At 39.0% G+C, this 20,121-nt stretch overlaps 2 protein-coding genes across 3 annotated transcripts; one reads left to right on the top strand and one right to left on the bottom strand.

The window, feature by feature from the left end:
• On the top strand, window positions 1-12,717 carry C1H1orf115 (chromosome 1 C1orf115 homolog). The gene is made up of 2 exons (XM_034427860.3): window positions 1-686; window positions 10,687-12,717. Exons 1-2 carry the CDS (start codon window positions 393-395, stop codon window positions 10,804-10,806), a joined length of 414 nt encoding a protein of 137 aa, XP_034283751.2. The 5' UTR covers window positions 1-392; the 3' UTR covers window positions 10,807-12,717.
• Window positions 12,718-17,155: 4,438 nt separating this feature from the next.
• PFN3 (profilin 3) lies at window positions 17,156-19,009 on the bottom strand. Of its 2 annotated transcripts, none has more exons than XM_034427274.3 (2): window positions 18,763-19,009; window positions 17,156-17,735 (listed from the first exon to the last, which is right to left on the bottom strand). In XM_034427274.3, exon 2 carries the CDS (start codon window positions 17,652-17,654, stop codon window positions 17,241-17,243), a length of 414 nt encoding a protein of 137 aa, XP_034283165.1. In that variant the 5' UTR covers window positions 17,655-17,735; window positions 18,763-19,009; the 3' UTR covers window positions 17,156-17,240. The 2 variants fall into 2 exon arrangements, with proteins under 2 accessions (XP_034283165.1, XP_060548463.1); XM_060692480.1 differs by having other exon boundaries at window positions 18,957-18,979.
• Between the last annotated feature and the right edge of the window lie 1,112 nt (window positions 19,010-20,121).

Below are 20,121 nucleotides of genomic sequence, written 5' to 3'. Positions count from 1 at the left end.
ATTCTGACTTTTTTTTTTAAAAAAGGCCCGGCCTTTCCTTCCTGGCCTGATCATTACAAGTCCCAGCGCTGGATTCCTGCGCACGGTCAGGCGCTGGAAGCCCAGGGGAGCCGCCAAGGCTGCGCTGGCTGGCAGTGTCAACAGTGCAACGCGAGGCTGGACGTTGAACTCTGGAGAGGCGCTGGCAAAATCCCTGCCAAGAGCAGGGAAGGGCCCTCCTCATCCGCCTCTCCCCGTCTCCTGCGGCGGGACCAGACAGAGGCCCGCACTCGCTTGTCTCCTGGAGCTCCACCTGTTGTCGGGCTCAGTTGCGAAGGGAACTTCTGCGGCCTGTTTCGAGGGTACCAGGAGGGAAGGCTCCGAAAGCGTCCCCGCCTTTCTCCCTCGGCGCGATGCCCGTGGCGGGCGCTCTGAGGGCCAAATTCCGGCGGCGGCGCAGCCCCGCGGAGGACAAGCTCTCCATCCTCGAGCGGGAGGAGGAACGGCGGGAAGTGGAGGCCCCGACGGCTCCCGAAAACCAGCCTGAGGAAGAGGAGTTGGCCGGCTGCGCCTCCAAAACGGTGGCTTTTGCCGCCCTCCCAGACAACTACCAGCCCCTCGCTTGGGATGGCGAGCAGTCGACCCCGGCAAGGAAAACTGAGCGCGCAAGTAAGGCGCGCAAGAGGAGACTTAAGAAATACGGCAAGGTAAGATTGAACACGCGGGACGTCGGGTGCTCGGGGAGCCTTCCTGGCCCTCCCAGCTGAGGCGGATGAACAGAACAGAACAGAACAGAATAACAGAGTTGGAAGGGACCTTGGAGGTCTTCTAGTCCAACCCCCGGTCAGGCAGGAAACCCTACACCACTTCAGACCAATGGTTATCCAAATCTTAAAAACTTCCAGTGTTGGAACATTCAAAACTTCTGGAAGCAAGTTGTTCCACTGATTAATTGTTCTAATTGTCAGAAAATTTCTCTTTAGTTCTAGGTTGCTTCTCTCCTTGGTTAGTTTCCATCCCTGGCTTCTTGTCTTGCCTTTGGGTGCTTTGGAGAATAGCTTGACTCCCTCTTTGTGGCAGCCCCTGAGATATTGGAACACTGCTGTCAGGTCATCTGATCCAATCTGAAAGTTGTATCATGGAAAGGGCTTTGTGTGTGTGTGTGTGTGTGTGTGTGTGTGTGTGTGTGTGTTCAAAACGTTTTGCTTCTCCCAGTAGCTGAGTAGCTGAATAAGCAGTGAAACATTTCGAGCCAACACAAAAAGAAGCTCAGTTGCCATGACTTGACTTCCAGACAACTCTACTTGGATGACTGAGGATCTTCATCAACACGCTGCCCAATCCAGGCTTCGGGGTCGAGCACATTGAAGAGAAAAAGGGGCAAATAACTCAACGAAACTTTGCAGGATTTGTAGTGTTTACAGGAGTTGGTTTAGAGACAGATCCTCCCCTTTCCGTTATCAGAGTTTAAAGGTGTAATTGAATTTAGGGACTTGTTACTTTCCCCTTTAGAGGAGTGCAAGGATTTTAGGAGGACTTTCCTATTCCTGGAGGAGAGGAAGATTTGGGACCATGCCCCTTAGAGTAGTCACTGGATAGGCTGGACAACAAGCCCCCTCTTCAGGGAGCGGTGACTGATGCTGTCTTGGACTGGCTGCCCTTTGAAAGAAGCCTTCTGAGGAAGCGCTCTGTGTGTGTGTGTGAGTGTGTGTAAGGTGTGGCAGGTCAAAGTTTCTGTTCACTTTCCAAGCGGATGTTCCACAGGGGAGTTCAAGTGAAAGAGGCTTTCCTTCCTTTTGTTTGTTACTTTGTTAAGGAAAAAATTGTGAAGTTAAATAACTTTTGAAAACTCATTGGATGCTGAAATTTAATTTTTTTCTTCCTTTCAGAATTGTTAACTGGCAGCATTTTCCACATTAAGCTGGTCATCTTGTAATGCCACTGAGCCAGCCTCTCCCAAGGGCAAACTCCTGGCAGATCTGCAATATATATAATAATGGATAATTTGCTCAGTTGTAGCAAACATTTTAATAACCATTGTAGGAAAGAGTGGTCACTGGATGGCTTGGATTGCAGTTGTCATGTCTTGAGTCAGTTCCTTCCTATTTTTGGCACATGCAAAAAGAAAAGGGTGATGGTTAGATTTGGATCACTACCAACATGGATGAAGGCTTACTTACCTCTAACATTTTTACCCCTCTTTCTCCTCCCCTGCCTTGTGTGTTTGCAGAATGATAACAAGTGAAATGATGAGGGAATTTTTAGATGTATGTTTTTAAAACCATTCAAGATTATAATTATTTCAGAAATAAGGAGAAAAGGTTGGCATCAAATTAAATCCTCAATCCTGTTTACTGCAGTGATCTCTAGAAATTCTTGACATTTTGATGGTCTTCCCATCATAACTATGCCTTCCTTGATTCAGTGACGCAAGTCTTGTGAAAACCACTATTTAGTACTTAGCTTTCTTCTCCGACTCCTTGTTGCTGCCCCCTAGAGTCTTCTGTTATTGGACACTGCTTCATTCACCTTAATAGTGAGTATAGGTTAGTCCTCACTTAGCTACCACGACTGGGGCCAGCAATTCTATTGCTAAGTGATGCAGTTGCAAAGTGAAACCTCAAGGGACTGCAATTGATGACATCACTTCCCACTTGGTTACTAAGCGAGCCACCAGAGATCATTAAGCAAGGCATCACATGACAAGGACATGTAATTTTACTGCCAGCTTTTCCATTGATTCTGCTTGTTGGAAGCCAGCTGTGAAGTGCACAAATGGCAATCATGTAACTGTGAAGATGTTGTAATAGTCATAAATGCGAGGAGTGATCTAAAGTTATTTTTTCATCACCTTTGTAACTTTGAACAGTCACTCAACAGGGCAGTCACTAAGTGAGGTCTACTTGTAAAAGGCTTCAGACCAAAGGAATATAGGGTACCAGACAGCCACTGCAAGACCTGGCTGATCATTTCCTGCTTCTTACCGTTCCACCCAGGAAAGAAAAGCAGATTTCACTGTATCTATCAGTGGCTCCTTTTCTTTCCATTATTTCCTCTGCCTTTCCTTTCCTTTCTCGGTTGTTTGCCCACATAGATGCCTTCAATCCCCTTCCTACATTATTTCTTTTGACACTTATGTGGACTCCTCCCCCTCCCCCCCAATATATTATATTTATACTGCAGTTTTAAAGGGAAGGGAAGGTTGGCAGTCCTGTGAGCAGAGGGAGGAAAGCAAAAGAAGCCGGCTTCACTCAGCCTGGGCCAGAAATGGAAAGGACGCCACTGGGGGATATAAGGGTTGAAAGGAGCATGAGCTTCTAGGACAGGATTGTTCATTGACTTAAAGCCATTACTGGATCAACTAGAAGATTATAAAATGAAAAGGAGACTGCTGACTGGGAGAGGACATAGCAACCTGGCAGTCACTGGGACCACTGGAGTATGCCAAGCACTGCGGCTAATCATGACTGGGGCTCCTGCTAGAACAGGACTAAGTGTTGGCTACCATCTGCTCTGAAGGGCTTAAGAAAGGTCAGGTTGGAAAATTGAATTGAAGCAGCAGAACATGCCCAGAGAATGCATTTTCAAAAGGCTGGGAATAGGAGAACAACTTCATCCAATCCTGTAGGCAGGAAGGGGTGAGTGGCTTGTACAGTACCCTTAATGGGCCAGGCATAAAGTGCAGGTCTGCCCTGAGGGTGTACATGACAGAAAGTTACGTTTCGCTCAGGAGGATGTGAGCATGAGCCTGATGTCTGGCATGCAATTTGCATTCACAACACACACAGACAAACAGACAACTATATTCCCAATACAGAGAGAGAGAGAGAAACAAAGCCTTCAGAAGACTCCACCGATATAATAAAGTGGGTTGTAGCCTATGAAAATTTGTGCCATAATAAATGAAAACCAAAGGTATCAAATAATTGTTTACTCCTGCATTAAAACTTTTGCAATTCAGATGCTTTAGAAGACTAGTCATGTGAATTACAGATGTAGATTTAATTAGGAATGAAAGTATTATCAGAAGGTGTTGTAGATACTGTATATATGAAAATAAAAATGCATCAGATGCTGATGCATATTATGCTTCAGTTAATGGTGATTATGAAAGAACCAAAGATGAGTGGAGGGAAAAATCCTGCAATATGGAAGAAAAAAGTTAAATAATTGAAAATACAGGTAGAATAACCATAGGTAAATCAGGAATGAAAAAGAATTACAAAATAAATTATTATTCCAAAAGAATTTAAGGATACTAGACCCAGGAAGAGATGTCTATTTAGATTGTATATTCCTGAGATATGGGAACCTAATTTTCTTTTTGCAGTGAACTACACAAAGTGTATTGAGGTATAGAGACAGTAAAGTCTAAATAAATATGCAGTTTTATTTATCTGAATCTGCATATGAGATGTTTTAGATACTCTGTGGAGCTCTGCAACAGAAGGAGGATGATCTCTGAAAAACAAAGAGTTTGTTATATCCAGCGTGGGAGTTGGCTGGTATTTCTTTTTTCTCTTCAAAAGAAACTATTTTGATCAGTGTGAAAGTGAAGTTGATGTTTACCTAGAGATCTATAGAGGGATGTGTCATTTCTGTATGGAAAAGATTCTAAGCAAATCCATATGACAGCAGATGTTTTTTATCTTTCTGTTGCTTTTTTCTTGGCATCTTAATTTTGTCAGTGCTTCAGTTAGCAGAAAGAGTGCATCTTCCTCCCACAATAGCAGCAAAACAGAAAACATTTCTTTTCAGAACAGCTTCTAGGTGGCAACTTAGAGAATGCATCAGCATTAACTTATTACTGCTTGAGAAGCTATTTCACATTTTATTCCTGTTGTTTAATTATTTTTTCCATTCATATGGCTCCTTGTATCCAAGAAATTTAGGGCAGTTTATTCCTATCTTGTTATCCCTTGCAAGCCTTTGAAGGCTTAAGGTTTACAAAGCAGGCTGAGAGATAATGAAGACTTGAGATCACCCACTTAACGTCTCGGCTGGGGCTAGAAATTTGAGTCCGGGTCTAGTGATGATCCATGTGTAATATAGCAAATGTTATTGAAGTCCAATGTCCTTCAGGTCTAGTCAGCATAACCAATGGTAAGAAATGATATGAATTGTGCTCTAACACTATCTAAAAGACCACATGTTTTCTCATCCTGATCATCATTCAGTGAAATAAAAAGAAGTAATGAGAGAACAAATTTAAGGCATCTTTGGGCAACGTGGTATCTTTCAGATAGCTATTCAGCTCAGCCTGTCTCAGCTACTATGGCCAAGATTTTGAGGGTTTACAGAGCACCTGGCTGAAAAAGGTTTCATAACAGATACAGGTTGTCCATGATCATTGCAATTTGTGAAGGACAGTTTTTGATAACTGGGGGCTGAGTTAGCATTTTCTGGAGAGTACAGTTGACAAGGCAATGATGGCAAGTGGATGACCCAGAGTTTTCCAATTTTTTAAAAATTTTGGTTTACAGAAGCAGATGTTCTTGGGTGTTTCTTTGCTGTTCAGCTATATTAAGCTACTACAGATTTCCTGAATTGTTCTTTGAGGAATTTGCCTGCCTCAGAGTTCTGCTTTCTATGGGTGCATTACTTAGAATGTTGACATTTTCTGCTTGAAACTCATGCCACAGCTTGTGATTTCAGAAGCTCCGGGGGCTGCAAAATAAGTGGGGCTGGGGATTCATGCAGCTCTGGGATTGCCCACTCTATTGTAGTGATCAGCTGAATTCAACATTTTGACTCACATAGTGAAGATAGTAGGCTTCTTGTATGCAGATCATCTGATTTAGCAATTGTAATCACCAAAAGAAAAATGATTTGAGTTCTGTGGTTTTGTATGCTCGTGCTCTTGATAAAATATTCATGACCTGCTTCAAAACTTTGGCTGTACTCTGTATGGAAGTAACCAAAAAAGAAAAGCATGCCATTTCTTTGAACACTACTTTGCTCCTTGCTGAGATCAGGGCTTCATTGTTCGGGCTGTGATCAAGCATTTCCTGTGGCACAAAATTGCTTCTAAAACTGAAGTTTCGGTCACTTTCTTGCGCTAGATTGAAGAAAGTGGCAATTGTGCCTTACATGTGATCAACTATAATATAGATCAATGAAGTCTTCAGATGCCTCTATTCTGAACAGAAGAAAAGATAGTGACAAGTTGAACCATTTGGAAATGGTTCAACCATTTCTGCCTATATTTTAGTATCCCTTGAAAGACAGTTTATCATAGTTGAGTTTGTATAATGGAGAAAACCCAACCATCTCCTTCTCCATTCAACATTCACCTTTGTTCCTTTCCAGTCCTTATCTGATCCAACTCTGATTCCCCCAAATTAAAACCATATTGTTTCAAATCTTTATCATATCTTGATTGTATCTGCACTCGTGTATACCAATCAATCTCAATCCCTTGTTTTTCTAAATCTTGTTTCTGTTTTAGTTCTCCCTTCTCTGTTAAAATATCCTTATATCTAATAATATTGTTCATGTTTATCATATTTGGATGTGTCAACGCTTCTATTGTTGAAAGCCACATTGATATTTCCATATAATGTTTCTCTTTCACTCTCTCCCATACTGTTAACAAGCCATTTCTTACACAGTGTCTCTGTAAGTATCCATGTATCCTATTTTTCCTGTACCATAAGAAAGCACCTTTGTTTACCAATAGCAAGGATCATAGACAGCTTGACCTGCCATTATCGTAACCATTATTTTAAATCCTCCAAGTTATTGATAGGATACTGGGCAGCTGACATATTTGCTACCCAAGTTCCTGCTCTTTTAATCTTTCTATTTGGAGACGGCAAATACCCTCGACCTTTGCTTCCCCCTTTTACCTGTTGTGTGGGATGAAAACTATCAAGGCAGAAGGGTTTCTAGAATTTCTTAACGTATGATCCTAAGACACCTGAGAATTCTTCAAGTTCCTATTAGGAGTCTGCCAAATCAAAATTATTTGTCATCTTATGTTGAAGAATAATACAATAATAAAATCCCACTAAACAAGCATGAGAAGAAGTAGCAGCAGTGAATGATTCATTTTAGGTACAGTAAATAACAATAAATAAAATCCATACAGACAAAAACTCTTTTGGTCCACCATCATTTTTAAAAGTGAGAAAGAGTCCTGAGAAAAAAAGTTTTAACACTAGGATATTGTGTTAGGATTGAGGAATGTTAACTAATGGTCAAGAAGTAGTTCACACAATACAAGAAGATTAATTAATCTGGAGATGGAGTTAGCCCTCAAAAGATTGTTTGTGTGTGATTAAATTTTAACTCCCCTTGGATTAATTAAGCAAGTTATTTGTACTGTTTAAAGTTCTGCACAGCATGTTTAGATTCCCCTGACTCCCGTAATGTGCAAATGGGACTCCTATTTTAAAGAGGTATGGAGATATTTGCATACAGTACTCTAATCCAAAGGCAGGCAAATTTCTGCATGTAGGCTGTACTTTGTATTGTAGATCCACCAATCAGAATCTACAGAAAGAAATCTATTTAGTTTAGAATTCATACTCAGTGCAGGGTTTTGTGCTATGTATCAGAATTGAATGTTATTCCCTATCCTTCCTCTTGAATGTCTAGTTCATACTCCCAGCTTTATTAATTACAGCAATATCAGAATGAAGTTGTGTTGTTTCTGTTAGGACCTACAATTGGCACTTAACCAGGAGATTTTCAATAATCTCTGGGTATTGCAAAATATTCAGAATATTGCTGAACTACATTAACTAGCTTAATTTGAACAATAATGGGAGTGTTGGAGAGAATAGCTAACAATAACAGAAAAAGTTGGAAGGGACCTTGGTGGTCCTCTGGTTCAACGCCCTACACAAGCAGGAGATCCTGTACCATTCTGGACAAATGGCTATCCAATAGCTTCTTCAAAACCTGCAGTGATTGAGTACCCACAATTTTTGAAGGTAACCCATTCCATTGGTTAATTGTTCTCACTGTCAGGAAATTCCTCCTTAGTTCTAGGTTTGTTCTATAACTGAATCCTATTCAGCAAATTCATTCACAGAAACTATTTATATTACCTGTACTTGAATTTCCTATATTCATTCTTGTAACCAAGAACAGTCCATAAGCTAATAACTAAGTCACAGTATAGTAGATGGTTCATGATGTACTTGCAATTACTTGTGGCCACTTTCTTGAACCTGACTACCAGCCTGTTTGATCTTGTACCTTTTAGGCCAAAGCCAATGGCTTGATTCCATTTCAAGTATCTCCTGGATTTCTCCATTGTGGTATCTGCACCATTGGCTGGAGCCATTTGATGTATCATAAGATGATTTTATTGGAGGAAATGGGATGTTTTGTGAATGTTTCAGGTCTTGTGTATTTTCACATCCATCTTACTTTAAAAGAAAGATCCAGACATTATCTTCTGGGCCTTCTGAATTGCAGCACCCATAATCCCTTGCTGTTGACTTAGCGACAGGAATCGAAATCTCCATGTTAAGGTTATTTCTTTTTGAAAAATAACAATGGCAGTTTTGTCTAAATAGTTTTTGGTTTTCTGTTGTGGAAATTTTATTCTTTTATATCTTATATATCACACCTTTTATATGATATATATTCTGTCATCTTGCTACCTATTACGTTACTATGGTGTCCCCCTTTTTTCTATCATTGCAGCAGTCCTGATATTTTATGTTGACCCATGACTACCTTAGATTTTTTTAAAAGGGGTAAACCTATCTCAATATTTTTCTTCCTTTTTGTTCCTTTACTCTTAAATTTCCCTCCCCGCTTTTCTATTGTTTTTCTCATACATTCTTAGCATTCCTAGGTCCTTCCACTACTATCTAACAGAGTAAGATAGAAGTCAGACACACCTTTACATGACCACAAAAATGCTTTCTTGTTTGAATCCTTGCTATTTAAGCATTGCAAGGATTGTTAAATACCATGAGTACAGGGGATGTCTAGCACTCCTTGATCGTTGCCAATATCTCAATTTCCGGACCACTGAAGCCTATCAGGACATTTCCTGTACTATAGTTTTATGATACCCTCTCTTTTGTATTGTCCTGATGACCTTAAGGCTTGTCTGTGTACAAGAAATATATAGAAAGCTTCTGTCAAAATGCTGTAAAAAGACTAGCACTATAACAAGGCAAAACAGACATTCTCGTCTTATAAATCTCCCAATTGCAGAAATTTTTTGAAAAGCAAGTGCCACTGCCTTTTGTTCCATTGGTATGTACTGCTGATTTTCTTAACACTACCTTCCTAAAGAAGAATCTCACACTATGGCAGTATTCACACCACAAATTGAGCAACCAATTTTTATGTAGCCTAGTGTTACAAGAAAAGCCAGCCTCTTGTTATTGATTGATTTATAGTTCAGTGTTCTGGCAAAACTCACAAAATTGTGTCAACCAAGTTAAACATGATAAATATGCTTTTGCAAAGACATTTACCATTCAGAAGAGGTTGTACCCTAACATTAACTCCATGTTAGTCTATCACCAATGCTTGCCCTTTGTTCCTGAGCCCTATCCACTCCTTTATTCAGGGAGTAGAATCAAGGGAGGGAGAGGTTGTGGATTTTCCTTTATTGGAATTTGCCATGGCTCCTTCCCTGCCATCACAGTCCAACAGCAGCAATACTAAGTGTCAGGAGGAAAATCAGGGGGTTCCTTCCTTGGCTGGTGGTTAATTTTGCCCCTCGTACTAGCTTTGATTCGTCTATTTACCTGTCTCTTTTAAGGAAATCATGCCTTTAAAGGCATAATAAAACAATATGTTAATATTTGCATAGATTAACAGTAGATGACTGACAGAATATTTAACAATTCCTTTTTTAAAAGCTTCAGAAGGAAAGGGAAATATCATTTTGATCTGTTCAGGTTCTAATCAAACCAGCCTGTAAATTGGTACTGATCGTTTTGTCTGGAATGGAAAAAGGAAAGTACTCATCCTCCCTCCTTCCAGCTATATTAATATAGCAATGTGATATTTTGGAATGGGGAATCAATGCTTTGCGTGTGTGTGTGGCATCTGGATGTGTATATTAAAACAACTTTGTGTTGCTGCTTTCCCCCCTTCTAGCTACTGTTTGGATCAATGAAGTTAGGGGAGGCATAACAAAAGGGTCAGACTAATGAAAGCATCACAGCAAGCCTCACCACTTTTCCACATGTCACAATATTACACGCATGACCAGAGCTTGCAATGTAAAACTATTTCATCATTCTGACAAAAGCACCAGGATCCTGTGGCTGCTATTGGCTGTGATAAAATCGATAGCCTTTCAAAACTATTTCAAAATGCAAAACACCACAATATTCACTTATAAGGAACATCATGCCTATTTTTTTGGGGGGGGGTTGCATTGAACTTTTCTGGGGGGAAATCTGATAGAAATTGGCATTTATTCCTCTATGGGTTTTTTAATCTGTCTTTCATTACCCTTTTTTATGATTTTGTTGATTTACTGCTTGGTTTACATTATGGGTAATTTGCCCTGAAACCATTTGAATTGAAAAGGAGGCATAGAAGAAAAAGAAAGAAAAATCTTTTAAGATTTTTAAAGATATGAAATGCATAACAGTGACACTTCATGAGAATTGTGCTGATTGAACTGGAATGTTTGGACTGTAGAAATATTTGTTAATAATGGTTAGTTTTTTGGGGGTGAATTGTTTCCTCATGCTAATAATGTTCTTTCACTACTTTCAGAATGTGGGCAAAGTGTTGCAGAAAGGATGCAGCTATTTGATCCTTGGCCTGCAGGGTTTGGCCAGAGCCTACACTTCACCACTTGGCATGGCTGTTTGGACGGGTACTTCAGTGCGATAGATCTTACTACTTTTTGAGAGGGACAAGGATGGCGAAGACAACAACAACAGCAACACAACTGAGGAGAGCAGCAATTTCTTCTTTGCTTATATATGCTTCATCTTCTGTAAATGCCCCAATTTGTCAAAGGGGGAATAAGGAAAATGGATCCAGTTGTGCAAATGGAAAATGGATCCAGTTTTTTTGTAAAATGTTTAGCTGTTTTCAAGTTTTCATGATTCTCAAAGTGCTTTAATACCAATCAATTAAAATGAACACGTAATGCCAAAGGTACAAAACTAATTAACTGGGTCAGATTTAAACATATAATACTCTTGGAAAAATTAATCAGTCCATTCAAAAAATGGTGAAAAAAAAGAAAAGATAAAGGATGGTAGGAGAGAGAGAAGGCAAATGGAGAGAAGTTAAAGAAACAGAAGAGAAGTAATTGCTTTTTTGGCAAGACCACATTGCCATCAAAATGCTGGTCAATGATCTGAGATACAAGCACTACAGCCTTCTCCAAAATGCCATGCTAGGAAAGGTTGTAATAGCATAGCATTTGTATGTTCAGCCAGAGGAGTATTGTGAGAAGCAGACCAACTGAGAAGAGTTGAAGAAGAATGGGCACTCCAAAAGAGAAATGAATTGCTCCCCCAAAAAACATTAAAACAGATATGGTTCATGAATTTTTCATATAGTACTCAATATAGGCTTAAACTCTCCTTATGAAGTGCAGAAACTTGCAGTTTCACTGTCTGGAATGAACTGTCACCCATGTATTTTTTTAAAAAAATCAAGTAGGGTAGTGATGAAGAAGACTGAGGAAAGACTGTGTAGCAGACTGAGGGAGCAAATCAGGAGAATAGTACCGAAAGATCAGAATGTGGGGCCCTTCAGTGTGTGTATCTGGTCTATAGTCCCCTCAACTCTAGCAGTTTTAGAGTCCACATGAATTGAGCAGAGATACTGTAGACTGTAGGTTCGGTTTTCACCATTCAGCAGAGATTCTGGGCAATCTGCTTCTTTATAGGGGACATAGACGGGGGCATTTTTTCTAAAGCAGCTTCTATCCTCAGTGCTTTAATGTAGTGGTGAAAGGTATGCTTACTCTTCTAGGTGACTTGTGCCTTTGTTCTTTCTCATTTGTATTTCTGTAAGATGCTCTACTTGAGAATTCTGGGAGTTGAAGTCCCCCCCCCATTTTAAAGTTGCCAAAGTTGAGAGACACTGAGACACTATTCCACTATTGGAATAGATTGCATTTTTCTAGAACCTTCTAGTGATACAAGAGACTCAACAGGCCAACACTGAATCAACAGTCCAAAGTAATTATGCTGCTTGGGAATCTACTTGCAGAGGATCTAAAGCTTAGTTTCTAAGCAAAGGGGGAGAAAGCTCCTCTCTGCAGACTTCAATTCTCCCAAAATTTCCAAGGAAATGTCAAATGTATATGCATGCCATGGATAGCTCTGCTTCATTGTTCAAGCTCTGGAGTTGCTGCAGCAGCAGCCCAAATCTCCTGTATAGGATTATATGTTGCCTGCCTATGTAGGACAGACATTTGTATTACAATATTTAATAAAATCTATCTTTCTGGGATGGTCCAGAAACCAAAAATAAGTAATCAGATGTATATCGCACTGGAAAAGTATGAAGCTGGGCTAACAGCCTGGATGGAATAGCTCTCTCATCTATGTAGAGGAAAGATTCCAGTCTGTCTATTACCAAATGATATGTTTCTGCTTAAATAACATTTATTTCCATGCTTTTTTTTTTTTTTTTTGCTTGCCTCTGCTTTCAGTATATGTTTCAGAATTTATTTTGTATAACTGTTTTAAGGCTGTATTGTGTTTCAGGTTGTTAATAAACATATCTGTTAACATAACAAAATAATTTACAAAGAAAAATTAAAGACATTTAACCCATTAATTTGAATACATGGCTTTGTTGAATGGTATTAGTCTACTTTCCTTCCCTCTTCCTCATCTTTAGTCAAAAAGATTCCCAGAGTTATTGACATAAGATCCATAAGAAATGAGGCAGTCTCCCTTCCTCAAGTTTACAATCTCAAGAGTCCCACCCAAAAGAAAGCAGGACAAAAAAAGAACACGTACATTTATGCCATTATCAATAGTCTATTTTGATCAATACATTCTGTTTAAAATTATCAGTTGCAATGGAATATACAGATGCATTCCAAATGTTGCATGGATAATCAAACAATTATCTAGGGATATTCTGTTCATTTACAGCCATGAAATCCACATATCTCAGAGGTGTTCTCCATTTCCTGATGGATGAGGAAAGGAGGAGATGGGCTTGACTTGGGAATATCCCAAACAGATAGAAATAGAAAGTGGGGAAACCAGAGTATCACTTGGGGGGCAGGTGGTGGGATTAGCCTAGAAAGGGTAAGAAGGTTAAGGAGAACAGCAAAAGAGAGAGGCCTGCAGGATGACCCAACCAAGGGCAGAAGAGACAGGAGATAAAAGATAAAGGGTGTGAAGAGCTGTGTGTGGATAGAGTTAGAAGGAATTAATCTTGAATGAAAAGGAGATTGGGTTATATTTTACAGTTCCAAGGATTGATGATGGGTATCTTCGAACAGTCATCATTAAAGTCATTCAGGTTTTGAAAGCATTAACCTGGCTGGAATAAGCAGATTTCAATTGAAGGGCTGAACAGGAATCCATGCCTGGGTAACAGTTTTAGCAGACTGACAACATTAATTTTGTACGGCAAAACCATCAGAGTCTACTGCTGTAATAGTTTCTCATAGAAGCTTTCATAGATGTTGTTTGTTCATTCATCAGATGGATGGAGTATAGTTCTGGGAAAGGCATATTGCATATAAACAGAGTTGGGGAGAGAGCGAAAGGAATGAAAAATAGCAAAGGAAAAGTGAGAGACTGTCAGCCCTTTGAGGTAATCCAGATCAGGAAACAGATTCCTCAAGCATACTAGAACTAAACTTTATTGAGGTAGAATCTTGCAAATCTGATTGGGGTTTTCCTCCTTTCCTTATTATACCCCAGTGAATCAGGGAAGAGCCAGTTCAAGTCTTTTCCTAATATTTTTCTCAATTTCCAGGGTTTAAGGAATGCTTCTGCCCTTTTTGTTTTTTGTAACGGTTTCTGAATATTTCTTTCAAGGCCATCTTCATGACAAAATTACCATGAATAATGATAATTATCCACAGTGTTGCTAAGTATTCTTGTTCAGATGATCTGATTAATCCACCTAGCATAATAGGAACCTGTTTAATTCGTGATCAATTGTGTTCTGGGTCGATGCACAAAGTCCTTGTGATGTCATACTGCAAAATCTGGCCCTTCATATTTGGATCCTGATGCCAGCCCAAAGTACATAAGCTACAAACGAAGTGCATAAACCACATCGTTTGTTTCGCAAGGCATTATTTTTTTTTAATTTTATTTATATGCCGCCCTTCTCCGGAGACTCAGGGCAGCTTACAAGGCGTTAAACAATAGCCTTCATACTTTTGTATATTTTATACAAAGTCAGCTTATTGCCCCCACAAACCGGGTCATTTTACCTACCTTAGAAAGGCTGAGTCAACCTTGAACCTGGTGAGAATTGAACTCGCAGTAATTGCAGGCAGCTGGAAGCTAAATACTACCTTTAACAGTAGCATTAGTCTGCTGCGCCACTCACCCATTCCCCCTTATGGATGCCTTTGTTTGCTTTATAAATTTTCTAGGTTATATGTCTGAGAAATAAGACGTATTAAAGATACTTTTTTTTCCAAGTAGAAATCAATGGTGAAACCTTAAGTTAAATTTTAGCTGGACTTAGATGGAATGTGCACTAGATACAAAGCCAAATTCAGCATTTTACTGTATATCTGGATAACGAGATGCAGCTATTTCTATTATGAAAACTCAAATTTCTACACTGCTCTTCAGCACCCTCTACTGTGAAAAATTCAAATTTATTGGGGATGAGAAAATCTTTAAGAAATATTACATAGACTAAACTGTTACATCAACAAATGTCTGCACTTTCCAATTCCTTCGGCAGAGTTTACAAAAAATACACCCCAAACAAAATCAATTAAAATATACATTTTTAAAATAGTTTGAAAATTTTTATTTTAAGCTTCTTGTTGACGAGGACTGCTTTGATGATAGTCAGCAATATTTTCAAAAATAGAGCTCCTACCAACGGGGAGAAAACAGGATTGTGGATATCCATGTTACTGCCCCTTTCGTTATCTAAAAGATAAGGGAAACCTAAGTTAATTCATCAAAACCTTCTGGGTTTCTACAGAAACAATTAAAAGCAGAAATATTTGTCTGGCACAGAGAGTGCTGTTGTGATTTTTTTTTTAAATTGAGACTATACCTCCAGAATTGTTTTCCCACCCTCATTTACAGAACTGGTAAATGGCATTATCCCCATGCTAGATTAAAGTCTAGGACTACTGTCAAATCTTCCGCTACCTTCCAGTCCCTTCATAGCCATTTGCCTGCCATTTGAGATATCCGTAACTTCTCCTCCCTTTGTGCTGAGAACTGTTTTTATTAGTTGGAGTATCTGGATGCCACAGCCTCCTCCTCCTCATGTCCTAACTAAATTATTCTCCAAGCCCCTACTGCAAGAGCTTTGCCACCTATGCCATGCTGAGTCCACCTGAAAAGAAAGGCTACGTAGAGCATAACAAAATTAGGATAATACATGGTGCAGGTACAGCCAGTGAAGGCCACCTCTAGCTTCACATCATTCCCTCTATAATTTTGCACAACCGATTACGCTGAAAATGGGTAATACTTGCTAAAATGATTTCCCAAGAACTGCAAGTGAAACCAATTATTTTTGCAGAGCTGTTTTCTTCTCCATGTATTTATTATTAATGGTTCTATTTTTAATTCTATGTTTGGCCAATTACTTGCAGAATAACTGCACTGAGTTCAGCTAAAATGTATGACTCACTTGAGCTTTTCCCCTGGAGATGATAAATGGAAGTACAAATATTTTTATCATCTCCTTTCTTTCCATAAAATAAGATTTATATTGTCCTGTTCCACTACTTGTTTATTGGGGGGAGGGCATTTGTTCATTGTCATTTTCTCTAATTTATTTGCACAGGGCTTTCCTCTGCCCAAATTCCTTGAAAGACATAACAAACCTTTCAAAAAATTATACTACTCCTTAGGAGGGAGGGAAGGGATATAATTTCTAAGAAATAGTTTTAAGCAGCAAAATGTTTTCAGGAAAAAAAAAACCCAAGAAAGTCCAGTTGCCTTCTAGAAAAACACCTTTGAGAAAACCATGACCTGGATAATTGAGAATCTCCATAGATGGTTGCCCTTTTCTTAATGATCAAATTAAATTGAAAGACCAAAAGAAGCATCTGGAAAAATGGGTTTGGAGGTTTCCAATTCCTAATCTGCAGTTTAATGGTTATAATTAAATTTTTATTATAATAAACTTCTTGCATAGATTTGCATCAAGCACAAATGCAAGGAATCCCCTTGAACTTTGCACTAAGGCAAAGGAAAGGAAGAGAAAGGCAGGATTATTTCTTGCTGTTTAGCAAACAACTGTGATAAATTTCAGTGGATATTGCATATTGAAATTTCTATAGCAAAAGTGTAATCACTTTCTGAACTTCCGTGATGGGTTGATAGTTTGGAGGAATCAATGCTAGCTGCTAAACCAGTTACTTTTTTTTAAAGGAACTGAAGAAAGTGAATTTCAGGTTTTGGAATAATGTGGAATAATGTGCTTGAGTAGTCTTAAAGAATATTAAATTAGCATGTTTGAGTTTAAGCAGAAGTTAACATAATAAAATGTTTCATGTACTTTTTTTTTCTTCAAAAAGCAAAATGGAGCAAATAATAGTGATGGGACTCAATAGTTGGGTTATCATACATAAAGTGAACCACTGGGGAAGTCAAACACCATAAGTTTTTCAATCAAGTTTCTTAAGTCATTTGTTTCTGGTTCCTGGTTGTGTGCCTAATTCAGACCTTTGGATGAGGTTTGAATGATTCTAATTAAAACCTGTGGCCAAATACCATATAAACCATTGGCTCAAACTAATCTTGAATCCAAGTGTCTGGCTCTTTTGACTCTTCAAAACAAATTCCAGATTCCTTGGTGGAGAATACTTGGTGTCACCCTAAGGTATACTGGATCTATTCATTCCTGTGGGGACTTGTTCAGGCCAAAGCATTTTTTAAACATTGTGCCAATTAGTTTGCTGCTTAGTGGTTCATGTATTTTATATTTGGGAATCACTCCTCCTACCTGTATCATCTCTTTGCCTCCCCCATTTCAGATGGAATAGGTGATCTAGAGAAATTCCTACCCCAATTCATATTTTAAAGAAATAGGCAAGGTGTTCATCAAATGCTTTTATTTCAAGGACCAATACTTTCCCCATGTCCTCCTTTCAGGAGAAAAGTGATTCAGGCAAATCCCTATATCTAGCTGCCTTTTGCCTTCATGCTTGCTATCATATCATGCACCTTCTTGTTCAAGGCTCCTCCATGGACCCCCTTTTTGCCCATGAGAAAGATAAGAGCTTTGGAAGATTTCCCAATGCAGATGGACCTACTGTCACCACCTTTGGTTCTGGTGTCCATGACAGCATCTTTTTCTACTAGCAAGTTGTCACGGATCACACTGCACTTTTTTCCAGCAATGGTGATCCCAGTTTGTAGGAAAGATTTTCTATCCTGCCCAGTGATCAGCCCAACTTCCTGAGGAGAAATGGCTGCCAACAGACCTCCTGGTTTAGATGCCCATACAGACTTATTGTCAGAATGTCCAACAATTGCTACATCTTCAATATTCTTGTCTTTCAGGACTGTATTGATGTAAGCTTTCCAGTCTCCCATGCTGCTTCAGCTCTTGTGGCTTCTTTAACAAGCACTTCTCCTTTGGGTCTCAGGATGTGGGATATTTTTTTCCGATTAATCCTAAAAACAAAATCTAGTTGTATTTTTAAAAATCCATCTGCTTTCCCCCACGGTATCCCAGCTGTGCTCCTATAATTTCAAGTGATGTCAGTAAACCTTCCAAAATATCATTTTGGAGCAACAAAATTACTTCCATATTTTTTCCTCATAATCAGGTTTTAATTTCTCGAGAACCTCAAATGGTTGATTTCGCTCTTTTAAAAAAATCAAAATTTAATAGCAAGAAGCACCCCCATCCCAAGAGAACATTTTGCCCCTGCTTACTATAAAAGTGTAGCTCCTGAAGGATCCTTTCTTTAAAAAATACAGCATCCCACCCACTCTTAAAAACATCTCTCTATCCATAAAGTTATATATACTATCTTCATCAAACCAGATTTCAAACGATTTACAGGAATGTAATAGAATCACTGCAAACTGTTTTCCTTCACAATTTTCATTAAGGCATAAAATAGCATGCACAAAGTTTAAAATTCGAATCATTAAAACAATTCTATCACAGCAATGCCTGTAGATAAAACAGGTGAAAGAGCTGTATTGTCATAAGGGTGATAATCATGGAATTAAATTAGAAACATCCTGGATAAAATCCCGACTCAACTATGAAATGTGCAGCTTAGGTTGTCTTGCAGGCTTATAAAGCTTGAACAGATGAAAAAGTTAATTCCTAAAAGAAAGATGAAATGTAGATACAATAAATCAGGGCTCCATTCCTTTTTTATGTCTCCCAGAGCCCATTTGGTAACCAGCACAACAGTAGAAAGTAAGCTGCTCATATTTTTATTTAGTACTATCATACAATTCCAATTATACGTCCTGTAGACCAGCTGGGAAGTTACCAAAATAGTTATTTCTGTATAGAAATAGTGGGTGAATCAGCATAGCTACTAAAAGTATTTTCTATGTCACAACCATCATCACTTGGAGTCCTAAAAATAACTATAACGAGAAAGTCAATCTTTTCATCTGGGGATGCCTCGTAAAGAACTAGCCAGTTATTGTCTCCCCAAACAAAGGAAAAACTTACTTGAAATACTTCTAAACGTAACATTAGCTTGAGGAGTTCCACCAGTTGGGATGAAAGGACTTGAAAAAGATGCTTTTTGGAAAGCTGAAACCTCAAATTCCAGCTCAGGAGACTGGGTTCATGGAGAGCTGGAAATAATCTTCTGGGCACTTGAAATCTCAGGTGTCAAAAAGACAAGCAGAGATAATACCCACCTAGCTAGCCAAAGGCACTCTGAGCTCACAAGGCAATTATTGTTGTATTTATGCTTCAATTGTTGCTAAGGCCTCCTTTGTGATGTCACAAGAATTTTCCCCACTGCAGGCAACCCTTTATGACCTCATTTTATTTATTTATTTTATTTATTATTTATTTTATTATATTTCTATACCGCCCTTCTCCTGCGGGACTCAGGGCGGTGTACAGCCAGGATAAAACATAGTATATAAAATTTAAAAACATTTTAAAAACAATTAAATAATTTTGGCCCGAATTTAAAACAACCCAATTAAAACCGAATTTCGATTAAAAAACTAAGAGGATGGGATCAAGCCAGCCCAGCTAGATGGAACAAGTGTGTCTTCAGGGCCCGACGAAAAGTCCGGAGGTCTGATATCGTGCGTATCTCAGGGGGCAGGTCATTCCAGAGGGCAGGTGCTGCCACAGAGAAGGCTCTCCCCCTGGGGGTCGCCAGCCGGCACTGCCTGGCCGACGGCACCCTGAGGAGGCCCTCTCTGTGTGAGCGAACCGGTCGGTGGGAGGCTATCGGCGGCAGAAGGCGGTCTCGCAAATATCACCAAGGAAAGCAAGTGTCTTCTTCCTTCTTTCCAGCTGTCTTGAAAGGAACAAAAATATTTCTATTTTGCATTTCATTTTCCCGGGATGCATACAGTACTGTAGGAATGGAGAAACAGGCTTCAAGATTTCAAATGCCTGACTCAAGTCTTGGATGTAATCCCCATAGCCCTTCATTCAATTATTACTGAACTGTAATTTTTAATGCAGAATAGTTAAGTCATTTTAACAAATGGAAATAATCCTATTTATTGAATGTATCTGCATTTATGTTAATTACATTTTACATTTATTGATTTTTAATTAGATAGATTTTAAAATACTTTAATGGAAGCTGATCAAAACTTAATTGTAAGACAAATATCACCAATAATGGAAGGTTATATTTATGAAAGATTGTAGCTAAACGAGGCAGTTCATTTTCTTAGGTTATTTAAAATCATGCTACAATTGTGCAAGGTAACATTATGCAACATGAAATTACTCCTATGAATATATATTTTGAAATAAATCCTATTGAAATCAACTGGTTTTAAATAAACACTAATCCAAGGATAAATTCCATTAATTAAAAAACAAACAAAC

The sequence above is a fragment of the Pantherophis guttatus genome, chromosome 1 (genome assembly GCF_059756535.1).
Source record: "Pantherophis guttatus breed Tessera chromosome 1, ASM5975653v1, whole genome shotgun sequence".
In the NCBI taxonomy this organism is placed as follows: Eukaryota; Metazoa; Chordata; class Lepidosauria; order Squamata; family Colubridae; genus Pantherophis; species Pantherophis guttatus.
The sequence above is the reverse complement of the archived record's forward strand: the minus strand, read 5'-3'. Positions and strand labels throughout refer to the sequence as shown.